Below are 22,004 nucleotides of genomic sequence, written 5' to 3'. Positions count from 1 at the left end.
GCCACAATTTTGGAATTGCGTACTCTTGATCGTCAGAATTGCCCACCATGGGCTGAAGCTGGTACTGGAGGATATCTCCCTGACAAGCCCCTTGTGGCCACTTCTGTACTGGTTCATTGTGCTCGCCTCCCAGTACCTTTGTTTTACATTGGCAATTTTTACTAACCATCTGCAAGGGCAAAGTCATGTTCCCTTGTGAGGATCGTTGCAAGAAGATCGGTGCAATTTTTCTGGTTGGTTCAACTGCCGGAACAACATTTTTTTTTGGCCCGCACTTGGTCCCCTTCTTTACAAACATTGGAGCCCACGGAGGTCCCTTTATTGAGGCACAATTTATTTGTGGTGGATATCCCTCTATTTTCGTCTGCTGTCTAAGGGGGGCTTAAGGGGTCATTGATCTCTGGCCCCCTGTTCTGTGCGTCGCCTACATGGTCCTTTGATTAATCTGTTTGAAGCCCCATGATTACACTGTTTTTCTTCGTGTGCTCCGTTGCTGCCTGGTTTTGGGTTAGATCTACTGCGTTTTCCCCAACTTTTCTCTTTTCTGCTTTTGCCATTGTACTTTTCCTAGCCTTATTTATGGCTCCTTTTCCTCTCTTGTCATTTAGGTCCCGCTGTTCCTTGTGTTGTGTGTCTTCCTGTATTATGATTACATTATCTTTGCTTTTCAGTTTTTCTTTACAATTCAAGGTTTTCCCCTTTTGTTTGTTTGTTAGATTTTCCTTTGGTTTTTTTCTAAGGGCGATAGGGAATGCAGTTGTGCATTTCCTTCTGGCTTCTTCTTTCCTTGCTTTCCTCATTCCTTTTGAAAGTTGATTTCCAGCTTCTGTCCATTCTGGAGAGTGCACATTCTGATTTTTTTGCATATCATCTTGTTCGATTGTTTGAGGCTTACTTGGTCCGTCCTCTGATTCTTCCACCACGTATGTCAATCTTCTGAATTCTTCTAAAACAGATTCAGAGAGAGGTGTGTCATCAAAACAGTTAATATCACTCTCTTCTCCTATGTGGGTTTCTTTGACCCCATCTCTTTCTGTTTTCTGGGTTTTGAGTAAAGATAGAATTTCTGACAACTAACAATTTTGCCTGAGGTCTTCTTCTTTATTGCATTTGAAGGACCTTTGGATTGCAGAGAGATCCAAACCTTGTTTTGTCAATTCCAACCTGAATTCTTTAAGGGAAGGAGTAAGGATTGTATTAATTGTTGTCGTTAGCCCCACTATAGTTGTTTCTATGCAAGATGTCTCTCTAGTCAGTTTCAACAAGGTTCCTGCCTGCAAATGACTTCAGTTTTAAGATGTTCAGAAACTGTCACCAGGGAATTCAGGTTGCTGTGCTTGTTTGTTTTGCACCTCCTTCCTCCGGTGTTTGTACACAGTCTTGACTTATTTCCAAAGTTTTATCACACAGTTGTTTCCCAGCATTTGGAGCTGATGTTGGTGTCTCCTCACCAGAAGCTTCCTCCAGAATTATATCCTCTGTGGTGCTTTCAGCAGGGGTGTCTTTTTGTGTAACCACTCAAGGTAAAGGGTCGTGATTGAGTAGGGGCTCATATTCTTCATCATTCGGCATAACCCGGATCTCATTTTGAATAGCATTCACACTTTTCGTTTGCTTTGCCCCACAAAAATGATTTTCTATGTTTTGGGGGATTTTTGGAGTTGTGGTGGTATATTCCAAACCACGCTTCCAAAGTTGTGCAAAATCCGCTGCTACGTTATTAATAATCGATTGCCCTGCATGCACCTGGGCTATTGCTGTTACATTTGGTGTCGATAATGAGGTACCAGCACTGCGTGGTGTGGATTGTGTGTCTTGTGTTACAATCTCCTCTAAATATGACCCATCCCATTCTGGGCAGTTACTGTCATCCAGGAGAGCCTTACTGCGCAACTTCATTTTTTCTTGCTAATACCAACCGCAGCCTTAGACCAATAAGCTCACGTGCGCAAGATGTTTATGGGTTAACTTTCACCTTACAATGGCAAGGCAGTACCACTGTAGTGTAAACCCAGCCTTACTTTGATTATCAGAGCGCGCTGTCTTTTAAAAAAGTTACCTTACGTATTCTGCCGTCGGTCCCTCAATAGACTTCTACTGCCGCCGATGCAACTCTGTACTTGTGATGGCAGGATACCGGACCTGCCTTCCAGCAGATTGTGAATTTGATTCTCACAGGGCTCCTCCCAGCTCCTCACAGTCTCTTAACAGTCCTGCACACCACCCATGTCACCACACCGGACTTCTCGCCACAAGGGGGCTGCAGACTTGCTTTTGCAGCGCTCTTCCTGGTCACGTGATATGTCACGTGACACGCTTACCAAACATGATGAAGTCTTTCGTTAAAGGGACAGAGCCCTCTTAATACAGATCGTGTTGCCACAGGTTTTGTGGTTCTTGGATAGAAGCTGTCCTTGCTCTCTCCAAAGGAAAAAGGGGTCACACAGTGAATCACACAGCAATGCCGAAAAGGCTGACACCCAGCTCCACAGTCTCTTAACAGTCCTGCACACCGCCCTTGTCACCACGCCAGGCTTCTTGCCGCAAGGGGGCTGCAGACTCGCTTTTGCAGCACTCTTCCTGGTTACGTGATACGTCACATGACGCGCTTACCAAAAATGATGAAGTCTTTAGTTAAAGGGACAGAGCCCTTTTAATACAGATCGTGTTGCCACAGGTTTGGTGGTTTTTGGATAGAAGCTGTCCTTGCTCTCTCCAAAGGAATAGGGGTCACACAGTGAATCACACAGCAATGCCGAAAATGCTGACACCCAGCTCCACAGTCTCTTAACAGTCCTGCTCACCACCCTTGTCACCACGCTGGGCTTCTTGCCACAAGGGGGCTGTGGACTCGCTTTTGCAGCGCCCTTCCTGGTCATGTGATATGTCACATGACGCGCTTACCAAAAATGATGAAGTCTTTGGTTAAAGGGACAGATCCCTCTTAATACAGATCGTGTTGCCACAGGTTTTGTGGTTCTTGGATAGAAGCTGTCCTTGCTCACTCCAAAGGAATAGGGGTCACACAAGTTCATTCAAAGTATGAACTTTCTAAATTAAATGCAAAATCACTGTGCGGTGATTTCCATTGTGCGTATAGATGATTTATGTTCAGAAATTATCTTTTTTACTGGTCTGATCATCAGTCCAAATGTTCATTTGTTACAGATCTATCATGTTGCTAGAGTTACAATTCGTAAAATGTTTTCGAACCCAAGCCATCTTTAGTGTAATGCCCACCATAATGGTGCATAGTGTTTGGCTGAAAACTGTGCATGAACCAAACAGGGCATCACATGATGGTCTGGGTAATTCACAAAGAGTTGATTGTGTGGAATCCAATTTTTCTTTATTAGTTGCATGGACCACAACATCTCAGATCCTTTTCCTTCTCCAGAAGGCCAATCTTGAGAGGGGTAGTATTTGTTTACCCACATATAAAACAGTACAGAATTTAAAAATGCATTTTGATTTTATTAGCTAAAGGAGAGTAAACTAATGCAGCTGTGATTGTGGAATCTGTATTTTTATGTATTTGGTGATGAATTAGAGTAGTGTCCCGTGGAATGTTCTATACTTTTTTTTATTGCCCTTCTGACTAATTTACATGGGTATGGTCTTTCTAAAAGTCTGTAAAATAGATATTCACCTTGCTTACCATATTTATGTAAGGAAGAAAAGTTCTGACAATAGCTTAGGAACTGCTTAAATGGAAGATTCTCCCATAAGGCTCATGGATGATAACTTCCTAAATGTTGTTAGAAGTTCCTATCTATACCTTTATTTTATATACAGTGGTTGTTAAACGATTGTTCTCAGCTTTGATTTCTAGATCCAAGAAGTGAATGACCTCTGAGTCAATGGTAGGTGCAGATCTAAGAAATGTGTTTAGGTTATTGAGCCAGGTCAGAAACAGTTTTAAACTTCATGTGTCACTATTCCAGATAAGGAATATGGCATCTAAATATCAGACCCACATTGCTATTTTAACCTGAAAAGGATTGGTACCACAGTATTCGTGTTGTTGTTCGAAATCATTCACATGTAAGTTAGCTGGACTGGGAACAAAAGTGTTACCCACTGCTGTTCCGGAATTTGAGCATAAACTTGCCCATGATAGTAGAAGATTTTTTTGTATCTGCTATCTCTTCCAGGTGCTCAATATCGGCTCTCTCTTAGAACAGGTATCACAATTTGTGGATTTCATTTTGAAAGATTAGGTCCACCAATGCAACCCTACATTGAGAATACTACAACAATATTACAACTGCTCAATGATATGCATTTTGATACCAAAACACAAGTACTGCAAGACTGTACCATATGCCCTGTGATGCACAGCCAGGGGCTCTGATAGCAAAGGATTCAATGGCAAGATGTGAGGAATTTGACCATTCGGACGATGGGTATGCGCTCACCTGGGCTTTTTACATTTTTTATATGAAATTTAATGATTGTAGATCAACCTCTGGAAAATGTGTGGGCTAATCTACACACATATTCCTATGCTCACTGCACGACATACACATAGATCTGTGTACTTAGGTGGAAACAGCCTACATGCGCAGTCCTCCCCGTCACATTTAGTTGGAATGTGACACCCAGCAGTACATGAAGGCATCTCAAAAGGGGGAGGCCAACACCTTCCTTCTGCCATGGCCACCCTAACTAAATAACAAAGGATCCATGGATCTGCCCTATCCTTTGTTGGCCCTGCTGGTGGCAGTGACACATACTGATGAGAGTTAATTTAAGCAGACCCACAAGAGGCCTGGTTGCAGGGCTAACAAAATACAGGAAACCCCAACACCTTTGATATGCATCTGTGTCAACCTGAAGCCAGCTCCTGCCTCTTAGTATCAATGACAGTGAGCTGTCATGTCTGGTACATGTGGTTACAGTAGGCAACCCTCACTGGGGGACCACATTCAGAGGGTAGGAGTATGTGATTTGATGGAGACAGAAAATCTGTTCTCACCACAACTTCAAGGGAGACATGCCTTTAATCAAGGACCACAGAGAGCTTGATTAACTAGAGACATCTGTTGATCCACAACAAACAGGAAAATTGGTGGGACTTAGTAGTACATGTTTTCACCCCTTTACCTTTCCTGTTGGTTATGATCTCTCACATAACAGAAGATTTTTGGTAGGGACCCAGGATTGGTTCATTAAGGTAGGCTTAGCCTACACCAATCACTGGGGCCGATTTGGCTTTAAAGAGGGTTTAGCCTCTCTTTTGGCAAATCATCTGAAGGTTTTGGAAGGAGTAACAAAAATAAGTCATTTGGACCCTGGCTGAAGGTACAGTCACCCTTACAGCTTCTGCCATTGAAGGAAGGTCAGGATATCCAAGAGGGAAGCCAGATATCTCTCCAAAACATCTCCAAGAGAACAGAGGGAGATACTGAATCTATAGGACCCTCCATGCAGCTCCAGAACCGGTATCCAGCCAGCACACAGCATTCCCTGCTAGGCTCTGCAGAAGCTTCCTAGGGGGGAAGTGCCAGAGAGTCTTTTAACCAAACCAAGGACAAGGCCTGTGCTCTCCTCAGCATTGGGCTGTCCGCATTAAAGGACAACACGAGCCCAGTGTAGAAGCTAGGAGGAGTGCCACAACAAGCATCAACCAGCATCCACTTTAAAGGACATTTGACCTCCTCGAGCTGCAACTGACTGCACCACTGACTGTTGTCACGCTGCAGTCATTAATTTTGTCTGAGAGGCCTCAACCAGTGCTTCGGACCTGCCAACCAGCACTGAGACAGCGATTCCTGACCCCGAGCCACCTTGTAGGCCATCTTCTAGCTATCCATCCAGCATCGCTCACCGAACTGCCTGCCGCCTGATTCTCGTAGTTGTCTTCTGTCTTGAACTCAGTTGCAGAAGCTGCAAAGTCTCCTGAAACCAACTCTACACTGTCTAGCACCAAGAACTTCTACAAGCGCAAGGTACATTGTGGTTCTGTCCCCCTGGGCCCTCTCCAAAGGCCCCTAGTGACATTTTATGACCCTTTGTTGCCTTTGTGCTGCAACCCAAGAATCCCTGTAATTGGTTATTTATAACGCACGTAATACCCAGAGGTTTCTAAGCGCTGACCTGGGGATCAAACCTGTGTTGCTCTGGATCGTCTTGTTTGCAAGGTGAGCGCATTGCTCCTGAGCTATCCTCCCATGTCCTTGAACTATTGCAATTAATTACTTTAACAGCTACCCACCAGCCAGTATCCAAAGTCCATCCCCTTTCCTTCTTGAAAATGTCTGTCATCTGCAATCCTTTACAGGGTGGGTTGCATTGTGTAGTGTTCTAGAACTCTCTGTTGTGATGATAATAAAGTAGATATTTTTATACAAACTTGACTGGACATTCCCTTTTATCATTGAGTAATAATTGCATTTTCGCTTTGTTGCAACTAACCAACTATCCATGACCTTGCGGAGATAAGCCTGCCTTTCCGTCCACGTTACCAAAATTGAACAAGATGTTTTATAATTTGCTTGTGTTTCCAATCTGTTCATATCCCTTCTGGTGTAATAGAGGTGTGGGGCTGATTGATGGTTTAGAAACTGATATTCATCCCTAGACCACTGGTTCCCCAGAAGTTGATTTGTCACACAAGATCCTCTTGAATTTCTCAGGGTGAGCATGTACTTACTTACATTTAAACTGTCATAAACTTGCAGCAGCAGCAAAGGTACAGAGGCTGATGAAACCCTGCCAATTGCTATCACTAAAACCCCTATGGTGAAGTCAAAGGCTGAACTGCTGGGCTCCCCTTTAGATGGCCCACACCGCCAATGATTAGCATCTCCATGTGAAACTAAATTGCCTTAGAATTAGGGTGAAATATGCAACTAATGGGCCAGAGCAAGGTGCAAGCGCTTTGGCGTAAAGCGCTATATAAACACAATACACATAAACATAAACATAAAGCTATTCAACCTCCTGGGCTTAGAGGAGGGCAGGGGTGGAGGTTGGAAGTGCGATGCCTTCAATGGCCCCACATGCTACCAGCTTTCAAAACTGTCATTCAGCCCCGACAAAATGTTGAGGGTGTCTCCGCCCCTGCACACACACACACATATATACACACACTGTTTTGACCATTACAATTTCGTCGTCAACACCCTGATAATTTGTCAATATTAACGAATATCATGTTTTGTATGCTACGGTCTGACAGACTATTCTTTGCCCCTTGACCTTCCCTGTGGCACCACTGCCTCTGCTGTTCCCTGTGCTCCCCCTCTAGCGCTTTATGTGGGATGTAAAAATCAGGGGGGGCGTGACACATCATAACACATTTATTTTGCGGTGTGCCCTAATGACTGTAAGTAAAAAAAGAATCTTCCTCAGAGGCGTGACACATGGAAATGAAGGAGTGCCCTACGAGATGCAGTCTTATTTTCAATCTATTAAATATAGGTGTCTAAACATTCAACTGATATAAACATTATCAGCTAAAAAAATAAAGAAATCCAGTCAAAATTGGTAATTGCAGGGTCCAATAAATGTAAGACACCACAGGGTGTTTGAGTGCTTGCTGCAGAGCCATGCTTGTACTCTGCAGGTCAGAAATTAAGATCCCACTAAGACAACTCAAGGGGTTTATGCACCTGTTTCAGAAATCGGTGTGTAACATGTAGGGGGCGCAGCTCCGTTCACCAAAACAGCAATAGTCCTCTGGACCCATGCTCACTATTCTGGCCTACCTCTCAAGAAAAATATGACAACGTGCTGCTAAAAAAGGAACGCTTCTTTTGTTTCTAGCACACAACGGTATGAAGGCACATTTTAGCAAAACAAGCTTTTGCCATTCGGCAGCTCTCTTCTTATTTTTATTGTATTGGTTTATCAAAACTTTATACAAAAGTGCATCATAAAAAGAAGTCATCACAATAGATTACGCACATACAAGCCATTACACCACAGCATTAATACATGTACAAAATTTCATAAAGTTCTACCTATACAAGTTCTAAAAAAAAGAAAAATGATTAGATAAGTGACTGAGCTGAAATAACGTAAAGGCATTTAGCATTTTACCAGAGTTTCAAATTCATCAATTAGCTTCAGATTATTTAAAAAAGACACAGCAGTGATCAATGGAGATGTCGAAGGACCACTAAAGATCCTTCTCCAAAATACATGTTTATTTAACTATTGAACATCATATACGAATTTACTAAACAATTGGGCTCTTAAAAGCTGAAGACCTGGACATTGAATACATAGATGCCTAGGAGTTTCCACATCCAACTAACAATACCTGCACTTATTATCCATACACAGACTTCTAATATATAGAATTTCTCGTGTATGTATAAGATTTAATCTTATTCTAAAAAAGAAGCTCTTTTCTTCACTGATCATTGCCAGCCAGGAGTTTATGTGCCAGTTCTGTGTCTCAATAGCTGCCAGCCGTAGAGCACAAACACGTCTTACCACTCCGAAGGAATGAGCCCTGTGTTTCCTGTCCCTCAATTCCCCCACAATGCTCCCGCCCCCACTTGGGTACTGCCCCTCCTTCCTCCACTACTCCTCTCTTCCTCACTGCCCACCCACATGCCCCACCTTTGTCTCCTGGCTTTCATAGTACCCATTCGCCTACACTGTGCCCCCACACCCCACAGCATCGCCTGCCTTCTACTCTGCTCCCTGTCACTCATCATACCCCTTTCCTGCACTGTACCTCCCGACCCTCACTGTGCCAGCCCCTGCTGTATTATGCCCGGTGCCCCTCAGGGAGGTCTTTGCTCCCACAGGGGCACTGTCTCACTTCTCCTATTCCTCAGTGCACTCCCGCCTTTTCTACCTCTGTCTCCTCTCTCGAGGAGCCCACTCGTCCTCGCTGTATCCTTTATCCTTCACACTATCCCCTGTGCATTAATGCCCTTGCCCCTTGCAGGGCTGCCGGACCCTCTCTGCACCTCATATCCCTCACAGCATCCTCTGCCTTCATTGTGCCCCCTGTCCCTCACCATACCCCTTTCCGTCACAATATGCCCTACCACTCACTGTGCCCCTGGCGTTATAATGTTACCTGTCCCTTGGTCTGCTTCTCGTCCGTCCCTGCCTGTTTCTTACAGCCAAGTCACCTATATGTCACCTATATGTGGTCACGCCCCATGTGTACTATCCTCATTCGTTCACTCTGCCCCTGCTTCTGCTCCTGCTTCTCACTGTGCTCCCTGCCCTACCTGTGCCTCAGTCCCATGCAATGTCCCTTCCAACAGGCACCTCCCAGTTACCCTGCTACCTCTGCAATGGAGTGACCCCTAACTAACCCCTGTTTCTCAAGATTGCCAGCAGTATGTAAGGTGACTTGACTATCCACCCCAGCCCAGCACCCCCACCCCGCCCAAGTCCTAAATGTTTTTATTTTATTTAAAACCCCTGTCTCAGTTTTGGGGAAAAGGAGGGTGACCAATCCCAACTGTGACTGTATAAATGATCACATCTCACTGACCAACAATTATAAACCAAATACACGTTTTTATTTATTTATTTATATATTTGTTTCCGAGACATAAGGTTTCACCAATCTCAGCAATCTAAGCCGATATTGAGTTTTATTTGTAACACTATTTATATGAGCCGACATATCCAGTGAGGGTTCCAAGACTATCCCCAATGTTTTCACTTTCTCGACTACTTTGATATAGTGCTTCTCGATATCAAAGCCGGCATACTGAGGTTGGAGCTTCGCAAAGGCTTGAGGGGAACTAAAGATCAAAATCTCAGTTTTACCACCGTTCAGGCACATTCCATTGACTGCCATCCAGTTCTGAATAGCTCCATATATTGTTGAAATTTTTTCCACATCTTTTCATAGTCACCACTCAACTCCATAAGTAGCAGACAGTTGTCCGCATAGTTATGATATGATATGATATGGCATTTATAACGCGCCTATACACAAGTGTTTCAAGGCGCGACGAGGCAGGGGAGGGGAACAAAGGTATGACGGGCAGGGATCCTACTAGGCCAGGTGTCATTCAGATCGCGCATGTGCATGGGAGGGGGCAGGGACAGTGCAGTACATGAGAAGATGATAACAATAATAAGTAACGGCCTACAAGTGGCAAGTGCAATGGTAAGTGCATACATCAGGTGTCAAGCGCTGGTAGGGGGACTGTAGGGATACAGAAACAGTGCCCTAGTGTGGGGGTTGCCAGGTGGGCAGTGCAGGTGTGTGACATTGGTGGGGTGGACCTGGGCCCAAGATCAGAGGGAGTCCAGGTCGCCAGTGCAGTTCCAGTAACAGCCAGGAGGTCAGCAGAGGAGAGGAGGAGAAAAGGCGGAAGCAAAGAGAAAGGTTTTGAGGTGCTTCCGGAACCGGAGATGGTTCTCCTCAAGTTTAAGGGAGGCAGGGAGGCTGTTCCAGAGGGAGGCCCCAGCCGAAGAAAGAGGTCTATCACAAAATCATTGCTTGGAGAAGCGATTGACCATGAGGGAGTTGGAGGTGGATGAGCGGAGAGCTCGAGAAGGAAGATATTTAGGAAGAGAGAGTTGAAGTTATTGAGGCCCCAGAAGGCCATGTGGACGATGCAGAGGGTTTTGAACTTAATCCTTGCAGCCACTGGGAGCTAGTGCAGATATTTCAGTCCTGGAAAGATACGATCCCTGGGCTTGAGGCCAAGGACAAGTCTCGCAGTCCTGTTCTGGATAAGTTGCAGAGGGCGGAGAGTAGAAGCAGGCAGATTTAGTAATTTGCAATAGTCCAGCCTAGAGAGAACCAGAGCTCTGGAGACAGTGAGCTTCTGGGGGAAGGAGAGGAAAGGAAGAATACCTCTGAGGAGGTGCAGTTGGTAGTGTGACTTCTTAGAGACTTCAAAAATGTGAGGAGAGAAGGAGAGTGTGGAGTCGAAGATGACCCCAATGTTTTTAGCCTCAAAGGTGGGAGCAGGAGGAGGGCCAAGAGAGGCCGGCCAGAGAGCTACAGGGAAGGAGGGGACAGGTGTGCCAATGAGGAGAATCTCAGTCTTGCTGGCATTAAGGCAGAGGTCATTGGCGGAACACCACTCCTGGATAGCAGACAGTCAGAGATGAGGGAAGGGGAGGAGGAGGCTGAGGGTAGCCTGAAAATAAGCTGGTTGTCATCCACATAGCACTGAACGTTGTGGCAGATAGTGGCGATGTGGTGGGCAAGGAGTGCCAGGTATTGGTTGAAAAGCCAGGGAGAGAGGTTAGACACCGGGGGACACCACAGGTAGAGTAGAAGACAGCGAGAGAAAGGACCCAACTTGGACCTGGGAGGGTCAGTCAGAGAGGAAAGAGTTCAGCCATGCCAGAGCCTGACCAGTGATACCCAGGTTATCACAGAGACGGTTGAGCAGGATGGCATGGTGGACAATATCAAAGGCAGAAGAGAGATCAAGCAGGATGAGGACGCAAGGGGTGTTACAGTCGAGGTTGGAGAGCAGGTCTTCACGGATGTTCAGGAGAGCAGTATCCAGGCTTCTGGCAGCTCTGAAGCCAGATTGATGGTCATGAAGACAACCAACAGATTTAGTGTGGAGATTCAGCTGAGAGATGGCCAGTTTCTCGGGTCTGCAGTGGGTTTCTTAGGAAGAGGGTGCACAAGGGAGTGGGAAGACTCCAGTGGTGAAGGAGTGATTGCAGAAATCAACCAGGGCAGGAGCCAGGGAGTAGATGCGGTCCTTGATAGTTTTGGAGGAACAGGGGAGAACCTGTTTTAACGAGACTTTCATAGATCAGACTTGTCTAGAAACGTTGTCTGCGGAAAACAGGGGAAAGGCAGAGAAGGAGAGGGGCCCCGGGTGGGGGTTATGGAAGAGAGTGAGGACAGGATGTCCTGAGTTTTAGAGATGAAGTGAGAAGCCAGTGCCGTGCAGAGGGCCTGGGAAGGGACAGGAGAGGTAGAGCCTGCAGCAGGATTAGCCAGTTCTTTGCAGATTTTAAAGAGTTCGGCAAAGTTGTTAGAAACTGCAATGACACGGGCTTGGATATGAGCTCTCTTCTTGGTTAAGATAGAGACCCGGTATTGCCTTTGGAGCATGCAGCAGGCCAGTTTGTCATAGTTAGCAAAGCGGACTCCTAAAGTGTCCAAGAGATCACATAAAGGGAGACAAAATATATTGAACAATGCTGGAGAAATGCAGGCCCCCTGAGGCACTCCACATTCCAGAAATTCCAAGCTCCAGAAGGCAGTTCCCCAAACAATCCTGGAATTCCTGTTGCCCAGGAACGATCTCAACCAACAGATCGCCTTCACCGAGCAATAGACAGCCTTACTTAGTCTCTCGAAGAGCTTCTCGTGATCCACGAGATCGAAAGCTGATAACAAGTCCAGCTAAATCAGCAGCCGCAATTTGCTCTGATCTATGATTTTAAGCATTTCAGTCTGAAGATCCACTAATGCACTTTCGGTGCCATGGAATGATCAAAACCCTGATTGCCTGTAATGAAGGGTATTAGTGTTTTCCAGATGTTTCTGCAATTTCAAGGTGGCAAGTGTATCTACAATCTTTAAGAGGAACGGTACATTCGTTATGGGCCTGTAATTAGTATATACAATGGGATTCAGACCAGGTTTTTATGTCAATGGTGCAACAGAGACATTATTTTTTCATGTGTCCAGTTCCTCATTCTTAGCGAAAGTGGCATTGACAAAGCTCATCAGGAAGGGGAAAAAGAGTTCCTTATTATTAAAAATTCTTTTCGATGGCAATATTTCCCCGAAACACGTAGTAGGCCTCATATTTCATAGTGTCCTGTGAAACAAGGAGAACATAGATTTCTCCTGCTGAGGTATTTCCTCCGTGCTTGTTATTGGTGCCACAAACTAGATTCTGTAATGTATGTTTAATATTCGCCTTGGTTATCTTAATTTTCGACAAAAAGCCTGCTGGATAGCTTTGCAGCCCATAACCTGGGAAGTTTGGTAATCTTTTATTCAGGCCCAGCTTTCAACCTTTCAGTTCAGAGGCACGTGCATGAATTTATTGTGCCACAGAGACTGCTTGGGAAAGGACTTCATGGCAAGGCCTGAAATAGCGATGAGAGAATGTGTTCCTTTTGTTTTGAACCTGTGTACAGTCACAGCCACCTCTGCACAGTTTACATCCAGCAGCATAACTGGACAGCCCACCTTCAAACATCCTCCTCCCTTCCCCAATAACTGCACGCCCTCTTCTCTCTATTGAAGTGTAGGCATGGTATCAAATTGCCTTTTTATGTCTATGGACTGTCCCAGTTTTTAATTTTTAAGATCTGGTCGCCCTACGTATGTCCTTCACAGCCCTCCACACCCTGCCAAGATCAAACTTTACTGACACCGTCTAACACGGACATACGCTCCTGCTTTACTTCCTGTGGATTAAAGGACATCATTACAAGAGAGTCGTTAGGGGATTTGCCCTACCAAGGTCTTTCCAGGCTCACAGCAGTTGGTGCACACACCTGGTGTGCAAGTCTGGTACTCAATAGTGCCTGAGATATTATGACACAACGTCGCCTCCACCTTTCTGAAAGGGTGGGACCCTTAAAATAGTAAGTGCAGTGATTAATGCACTTTGAGGACATCTATAAAACGAACAATTGCTAGACATGAACTCTGCTAAAATAATGAACATGTACTTGTTTGCATCCTTTCTTTTGTTCTGAGTAATTAGTTTACACAAAGCATCTTTAAATACACATGGAATTTTGTGAGCGATGTATTCAAAGAGAGTCGCCTTATATGAGAAGACTGCTTTTGCTAAGACTTTAGGGAAAGATTTGTTTATAATAATGTACTCGCAAGAGGGACACAGCTCCCTGCTGTAGGGCTTCCTATCTAGGGTTGTGGCATGTCTTTTCCTTATGCAGAAAACTCAGCTTTGTCCCCATACTCCTCAGGGAGGTCCCATCGATTGATTATACCTGGGGCTTGGAGAGCTGCACATAGCTCCTGCCTGGATCCAGCAGACTGTTCATGATAACAGAGTTAGGGTGTTGCCACATTCAATTCCCACAGAGAGCACTAAAGCAGACAAGCCCACCAAGAAATTACATTTTAGGTCTTGCCCTAGTCCGATCTCAAAGAGAGTCAGCGCATTGTCCACGGGAGCCAATAAGAGGGAGTTTTGTATTGTATTTAGCAAACTAGCATCTGTGTTGTCATTAGTCAATGAACCAAGCTGGGAGGATGGCCCAGTCTGGGAAGCAAGACTTCACTGAGCAGCACAGGTTTCATACCCAATTTCGGTCTCACGCTTAGAAGTGAGAAAGTTCAGGTCATGTTAAATGATGCTTACAATGTGATTTGGAGTCAACAACAGGGAGACTCTCTTTTGCAGGCTTGGCATGGACCCTGCTCCTTTCCCGCAACTCAGGAACGCATCATGTCATCACTGCGAACTGGAAATTTTACTGAAAACGAAAATGCCGAATTTCAACATGCACATTTCCCCGTGTGGGGGAGTTTAGGATTATAAAAATTATAATGGGAGTATGCGAGGGGTTCAGTTGGTCTCCCCTGCATATAATTGCGGGGAAATGTTCAGGAAAATAATAAATTCAACATTTTCGTTTTCTGCATTACAAATTTGCAGTAATCACATAGATCCCTCAGGAACATAACACAACTTTGACTGCCACCCACATGCTTTCTTTCTTTCTCTCTCCATCTCCTATCCTGTCTCAGATCTTATCTGCCTCTGTCACTAGTATCCTTCCTCCAGGCTGGGGCACTACTGATGCTGCGGATAGGACATCACACCCTGATCTGATGTAGCAGGGCCCAGGGAGAAATGATTAATCATTTTATCTTTGGCCATCCCACGAATGTAAACAATAACTCACAAAGGGGGCATTCCATATCTATACAGCTTCATGGGGGTCAAAATTACCTATACTGGCAAATTGGGTCATTTTACATGGGCAGATGAATATAGCTATCCTACTCGGTGGCAGGAAGTGTTACAGCTATACTGCCTCATGTTGGAAGGATAGGGTTGTTGTAGCTATGCTGATAGTTAGGGGGACCCTCATAGCTTTACTCCCAGATGAGGGCAGGTGTCATACCTATACTGCCTGGAGAGGGAAATGTCATACCTATTCAGTCTGATGGGAGCAGATATTATACCTAATGTGTTGTGCCAATATAATGTCTGTGCTGTTTTGCTTCAGACCTGCTCTGTCTAATGAGAGTTGTCCTACCTTTACTGCCTGATATTGGGCCATGTCATACCTATAATGAGGGTTTGTGTCCTTCCTATATGGCCCGAGGGAAGGTGGTATCATAGCTACACTGGTTCATGAAGGGCGGCTACTGCACTTAAGCTGCCTAGTGGTGGGTGGGCGTGGAGTCATAGCTATGTCATATGTTGGAGTGCTACATATGTATTGCCTTTTTGGGGATGTGGGGTGCAATTAAAGGCCCCAAACTGTGAAAGAGGCCTACCTGTCATAACCAAAGGAAAAGCAGCATTGTTTATTCACAAATGATGAAGAAGACATGTAAGGGTCCTTTTCACACGAAAAACAAGATTTTTAAACACTGACACAAAAACAGATTTGCATGTGTATATTATGTCTCACACGCAGAATACAAGCAACCATTTGAAAAGAAAAGCCCACTTTGTTTCCATGAAAAAGTTCCTTAGGCCCAAGACAGAGCCTGTTTGCTTGCTGTGGGACAAATGTCACAATAAACTCCCCCACTGAAAGCCTGATTTACAACCCCCAGCTGTTTTACAACAACATTAAAATGTGGCCTGCTTGAAAGGTGTGGAAACCAAGTGTCCTTTAGACTTGCTGTCTCTGCAGGACAATTTCCCTTGGCTGATGCATGACCAGAATGCAAGAAGTAAGTGTGAAAACAGGGGCTACAATTAAGGGAGGCTGAAATCCAACTTCAAAGAGCAAGCTTCAAACACTGAGACTAATAAAATGCTGGTTACAGGCTGGCCCAGAGTGTCAAATTGCACAGTGGAAGGGAAGCTCTTATGTGCACAGATGAAGATTCCCTTTGTTTAAAAGGAATATTAAAACTTAAGCCTTTTTCTCAGCAACCATATGACGTACTGATTACATGTATGTGTCATTTTCTAGGTAATTTACAGGCGATTTTGGTGATTTAAAATTCATCCACCTATGACTCAGGGTACTGTAATGCCATTTAATGTGGGTTTCTTGCTGATCTGAAAATTTACAATATTTGGGAGTCAGTGGACCGTTGGAGGGTGAAATTAGGAAAAAGGGGAATACATTGCATGTTCCTAATGGTTATGTTTTTTGTGAAAATGTCAGAAAAGGTTGGCTGTGCAAAATGGTTCAGCCCTGGCTGTCATTTTATTTAATTCCCCATGATTAGCTGGATTGGAAAATTTAAACTACAGATCAAGCTCCCTGCTGGATTGCCCAGCTAAGATCTTTACTGGCCTGGTATTAAGAGACATATGAAAATGGGCAAAGGAGAATTAAAGAATGGACATCTTCCAAACAGAGTTCTGTCGGGGAGTGGGGATGGAGATGAATGGTTTTGTGCTGGAATTGTTAAAGAAGGGGGATATGAAGGACGATAAACCACTTCATGCCGCCTTCATAGACTTTTCTATGGCATTTGATACTGTGTTGAGGAACATGCTATGGGCCAAATTGGATAAATGGGGTTGTCCTCCTGCTTTACTGGCGATCTTGAATGTGTTACATATGGACACCACTGTGTGTGTGTGTCCATTTGGATAGAGAGGGTAGCCTATCTGCTCCGATAAATTTGGCAAGAGTTTTGAAGCAAGGTTGCCTATTGGCCCCCATTTAATGCTTCTCTTCTTGTCTGATTCGAGTGAAGCCTTTCTTGATACCAAATATTTCCCACCCAAATTAAATGCAAGAGTGATTAACTACCTACTGTATGCTGATGACTTGATTTTAATGGACCATACGCTGATAGGGTTGCAGCATCAGATGAAGGCCCTGTAGGCATACACCAAAAAGAATATGTTAACGATAAGTGTCAGCAAATCGACAATTCTAACCTTGCATAAAGGTCCTTGAAAAGCAGGAGATCAATTCAAATGGTATATTGGAGAGACACCTTTAGAGATAGGGGACCATTTTGTGTACCTGGGTTTCTCAATCCTCACAAAGGATACTAGAGCCCGGTGGCTTGCGGGGGAAAAAGAATAAAGATCAGGGCATTGGCAGCCCACGGTAACTACTTAAACAAGAAATTTGGGTAATTATTGATAATTCCCATACAAGAGTTCTATTGTAAAAAAAAGTGGTCCCAGGGGTGACGTATGGTGTGGAGATGTCATTTTTCAACCTTAAAGGGCAATGGTGCAAGCTTGAGGGAATATTCTGGAGAAAAGTACTATCCTTGCCAGCCAGTGTCCCTCCGTCCGTTTGATGGTATGAATTCGGTCTGGTGTTGTTGGAAACCTTGGTTAAATTGAAACAATTAAACTTCCTATGAAAGATTTGTTTGGCGGAAGAGGGATCAACCTGGGGGTTGCTAAAGTGTGCGCTAGAGTGGAACTCCCTGGCTGGCCTCAAAGAATGGTATCACCAGTGTCTTGAAATATTAAGTGCCGTTGACTACTCGGTGGAGTACTTACTATTGTATCCACTGAAAGTAAAAAAGAGATTATGGGAGGTCAACTGGATTGACACAATCAATCGTGTTAGGAACTACCATTTATTTTCTGGGTTGTTGTTAGATGCCAGACCCTATAACAACTTGCCACACTACTTGAGGAAATGTCCAGGGCAATACTGGCTTAGTCAGTGTTTACACTTTCGCCTGAACTTGCTCCCTAACAAGGAAATCCTAGGTGCGCAAGGAGTTTAGCACACAATTCAGGAGGGTGTAGATTCTGCAGAAAGGAGAACTCGACAGAAACCCTATAGCACCTGTTGGTATCTTGCAGTGAACTGACCAGTGTATGTCAGACACATTTCTCGCACCTGTTAAAGGAATTTACGGTGGTTCACCCGGGCTGGGTTTGGCAACATATTTTTATGGAAAAATCTTTTAAATGTTCACTGGCTGCTATACTTTTTATGAAAGAGGTCTTAGTGCTCAGTTACGAATGCTACCGGAGAGTTTGTGCCATAGACCTTAACTGATCAATTTATGGGACGTTTATAGTATTACTTAGTGCAAGACACCTTTTACCTGTTGTTATATATATATATATATATATATATAGGGGAGATGAATTGGAAGGTTTTGGGAAGGGCTACTGTTGTCATTGTTAAAGTGCTAACATGCGTTTTTAACTTTGTTGTAACACGCTTGTTGTTTTGATGTCTATTGTTTGTATATGTGAAAAGTTCCTTGTGAACTATAACACATCAATAAATAAAAAATAAAAAATAAATGATGAAGTTTTGCCACATAACTAGATTTTTGTCAAAATGTTAGTCTTTAGTCTTACATCAGTCCAATCTTTTTATCCAACTTCCCCTAACACAGGCCTTTAAGTGGGGGATTGCTGAAAGATCTAAAATTCTCAAATCATCCCCATTTTTACCACCCAGATCCCCAAACACAGGCCTTTAAGTGTAGGGGGTGAGGGTCTGAAATCCAAAATTCCCAAATCATTCCAATTTTATTTCTGTCTGACTTCCGCAACACATACCAGAGAAGGGGGGCCTAAAAACAAACTGCTAAATCACCCAGCGTTTATTTTAAACCAAAAGTGTGGGTGAAATCATCATTGCCATATGCATTTGTCCACATCTGAAAAACCAAACTTCTAGCCTTTTAAGCGCACAGCAAAATCGAAATTGCACAGCACTACATTTGTTAATTATGTTCACTGACCAGCTCTAATAATTTTTTCAAGCGAAATTTGTATAAAGTAAAGAATTGTGATGTGTCTTCTTTTCAACTCACTTGTGTGATTTATTTATGTTGAGAGAAGTTTATTGTGTTGTGCCACGAATAAAGTAGTGTTTGACATTTTAGTGCGGGTTTCATAACATCTAATTCAAACAAATCTAAAAATATTTCCTGTACACCGGCCTGGTCCATGGTTCATTGGTACCTTAGTGGTATTATATGAATTGGAGATAAGGCTGAATAAAAGAATCCATTAAACAGTTTGTTGCAGGACATCTTGAGGGGGGAGGAAAGGAACTCCCTGTGTTGAGGGTGGCAGCTCAATAAACCATTACAGGTAGATTTGCCTACCTATTCTGCCTCATGAGGTGCCACGTTATACTTTTGCTGCCTGATGTAGGTAGGTTCCATGCATATACTGATTTAGGAGGTGGGCGCCAAATGCAAACTGTTCAACTAAGATGAGAATTACATTGACATCTCTGGGGCAAAAATGCACAATGTGTTATTGCCTCTTGGGATAAGTAACTGGTTGATGGGGCCACTACAGAGGTATACAATGCATTGACTAGGGCAATACTTGTTTCATGTTGTTTGAATTTAATAAATGGCTAATACCCTGTGAGAATACTTTAGATTTTGCTGAAGACCCTTAGAGATGTAAATGATCTGTAACCATGTGTCAAAAGAGTTAAACCACCCTGGACATCAAATAATTTGCTATAACTAAAAATAATAACATGCCCTGTTCTTGGTCTGTTGCAGGTGTAAAATGCATCCCACATCTGAAATTCCAATGGAGTACAACAGCAGTGCTGGGAACTCGAGTGACATCATGGACATGTTTTCCGGGTTTAAGCTCCTACATCAGTTCACGCTTCTCTTTATCCCACTTTACAGTGTACTGATCCTTGTGGCATGCCTGGGAAACAGCTTCTTGGTTGGATCCATAATTGCCGACAAGAAGCTGCATAATGCCACTAACTTCTTCATTGGCAACCTCTCTGTGGGCGATCTCTTGATGTGCCTGACCTGCGTTCCACTGACCGTGTCATATGCCTTTGAAAAGGGAGGTTGGCTGTTTGGCCGCTTTATGTGCCACTTTGTGTCTCTTATGCAGGTGGCCACTGTATATGTATCTGTTTTGTCTCTAACTGCAATTGCTGTGGATCGCTACATTGTAGTTGCCTACCCCATTCGTCGCAGAATCACTCTTCGGTGCTGTGGGCTCGTTGTTTTGGTAATTTGGATCATTTCCCTCACACTTGCTGCCCCGCCTTCTATTTTCACAGGTTATCTCGACCTCAACAGCATCAAGATCGACTTTATTGTCTGCGAAGAGTTTTGGACAGGGATGGAGAGTCAGAGGCTAGTCTATTCCTGCCTGATGCTCCTGATGTCATATATGATCCCTCTTTTGTCCGTCACTATCTCTTACTGCGCCATCAGTTTTCATCTCCGCAAGAGAAATGTACCAGGTGCGGCTGACCAGAACCAGGGCAAGTGGAACAAGAAGAAGAGGAAGACTTTCATCCTCTTGGTCATTTCTATCTTGGTCTTTGCCCTTTGCTGGATGCCTCTACAGATCCTGAATCTGATTCGCGATATAGACACAGACTTCACCTTCATCAGCAAAGAGTACCTCAACATTATTCAAGTCTGCTGTCACTTCACTGCTATGAGCTCAGCATGCTACAACCCCTTCATCTACGCCTCCCTCCACCAAAAGTTCAGGCTCCGCATTAGGAGATATTTTCGGCAGAAAAAGAGGCAAAGCAGCATGCTTTCCTCCAAATCATCACGCCTCAATACGTGCTTGAGCCTTATTCCAGAAGCCTCCAGGGCTGGGAAGAATGTGGGCTCCTTTGGGGTCAACACACTATAGGAATATCATTGCATGTTCTACTCTCTGGCAATACAGTATCTAGGAGCCACCTACATACAGGTCTTGGGGATAAAAGAAAGTGGTGGGCTTTAGGTTGCCAGAAAAATATGGCTTTCTAGGGCTTCACCCTTAAAATTTGTTCTCGATCTCAGTACTTCTGCCAACCATGTCAAGAGTGAAAGTATCAAAATGTAAGTCTGAAGTGTCTAGATCCCATGGTTTCTCTGTCAACAGAGACTCAGGAGGAAGAACACTAATGTGCAAAACACAAGTTGACTCTGAGCAGATCCAGAACATTCACTGTTCAGTTGATATTGCGACCTAAGTGAACAATATGAACTTGAAAAAATCCTCAAATGTTTTCATCTTGAATAAAACTTATTGAATGTATGCACTTTAACACCAGTAACACACCACTGGACCATTTGTTTTCAACACAATCAAGAGATTACCTACAGTAATTGTTTGGGGATTGGGCAGACATGCTGTTAAACTCAAGTATGAAGGTGTCTCTTGTAAAGACCTGTTCTGCTGCTTCTCTTCCCCTGACCCAAAGAAAACAATGTCCGGCCTATCACCATTGTTTTTGATTATCTATAGTTGCAAAGAATGGATGGACAAAAGGCGGACTCCTCATCCCTTCCCATTTGCCAGAGTTGCTATTCGTTGTCTCAGAGCTTGTGGTGTCTTGTTGATTTTGTAGGTGCAGCTGTGCAACATCAGGTCAACTGAGCCAAACATTAAGAGGGCTATTGATTGGGTGGGGAAGCAGGTCCATTGATTCCTTTCACTGACCTAAGCATGGAAACCTATGACTTCAGGACCGGACTCCAGATAAAGACAATACCCAGCAGATACAGAAGATGCAAACTGAACTAGTTTCTTTATGCCGGTGACTGTCAGTGTTTTAGAAGGACGTGCAAATGGTTATGGTCAGGAATATCCCATCAATACTTTGATCGAATGGATTGTCAATTGACATGTGCCGTGAGCACACGACTTGACCACTTGTCTTTTTTGGTGTCTGTTGCTTACCACAACAAACGGGATGAGAACACAAGCCTTCAAAATATGTTGGTGAAATAAAATGTTTTTCATGTTCCATGATCCTGGTCCTGTTGTATCTTTTATGGATGTTCTGGTACGCATGCTTTAACTGTTCTTCTCAGAGTACGCTGTCCTTGATGGCCAGCTCTATATATTCTATGCTTCATGTATCTTTGGGGGCTTTTCTCTTTAAGATCTCGAAATCATGGTGCCTCCTATGGATTGCTCTATTTCATGGTGAATTGTTTTGTGCCATTTGATCATAGTATTAATAGT

The 22,004-nt window shown here is 44.0% G+C and overlaps 1 protein-coding gene across 1 annotated transcript in view; it reads left to right on the top strand.

Moving 5' to 3' along the window:
• LOC138566897 (prolactin-releasing peptide receptor-like) overlaps positions 1–21,781 on the top strand; it is a 215,745-nt gene extending 193,964 nt beyond the window's left edge. Inside the window, exon 2 of the mRNA XM_069644624.1 lies at positions 19,562–21,781. Within this exon, the coding sequence (XP_069500725.1) occupies positions 19,562–20,681 (1,120 nt within the window). The 3' untranslated portion in view covers positions 20,682–21,781. The remainder of the gene's footprint in view (positions 1–19,561) is intronic.
• The last annotated feature ends 223 nt before the right edge of the window (positions 21,782–22,004 follow it).

Source organism: Ambystoma mexicanum, chromosome 2p (genome assembly GCF_040938575.1).
Source record: "Ambystoma mexicanum isolate Mex_15411 chromosome 2p, UKY_AmexF1_1, whole genome shotgun sequence".
NCBI classification, from domain to species: domain Eukaryota; kingdom Metazoa; phylum Chordata; class Amphibia; order Caudata; family Ambystomatidae; genus Ambystoma; species Ambystoma mexicanum.
Note: the sequence above shows the minus strand (reverse complement) of the source record. Positions and strands in the feature narration are given on the sequence as shown.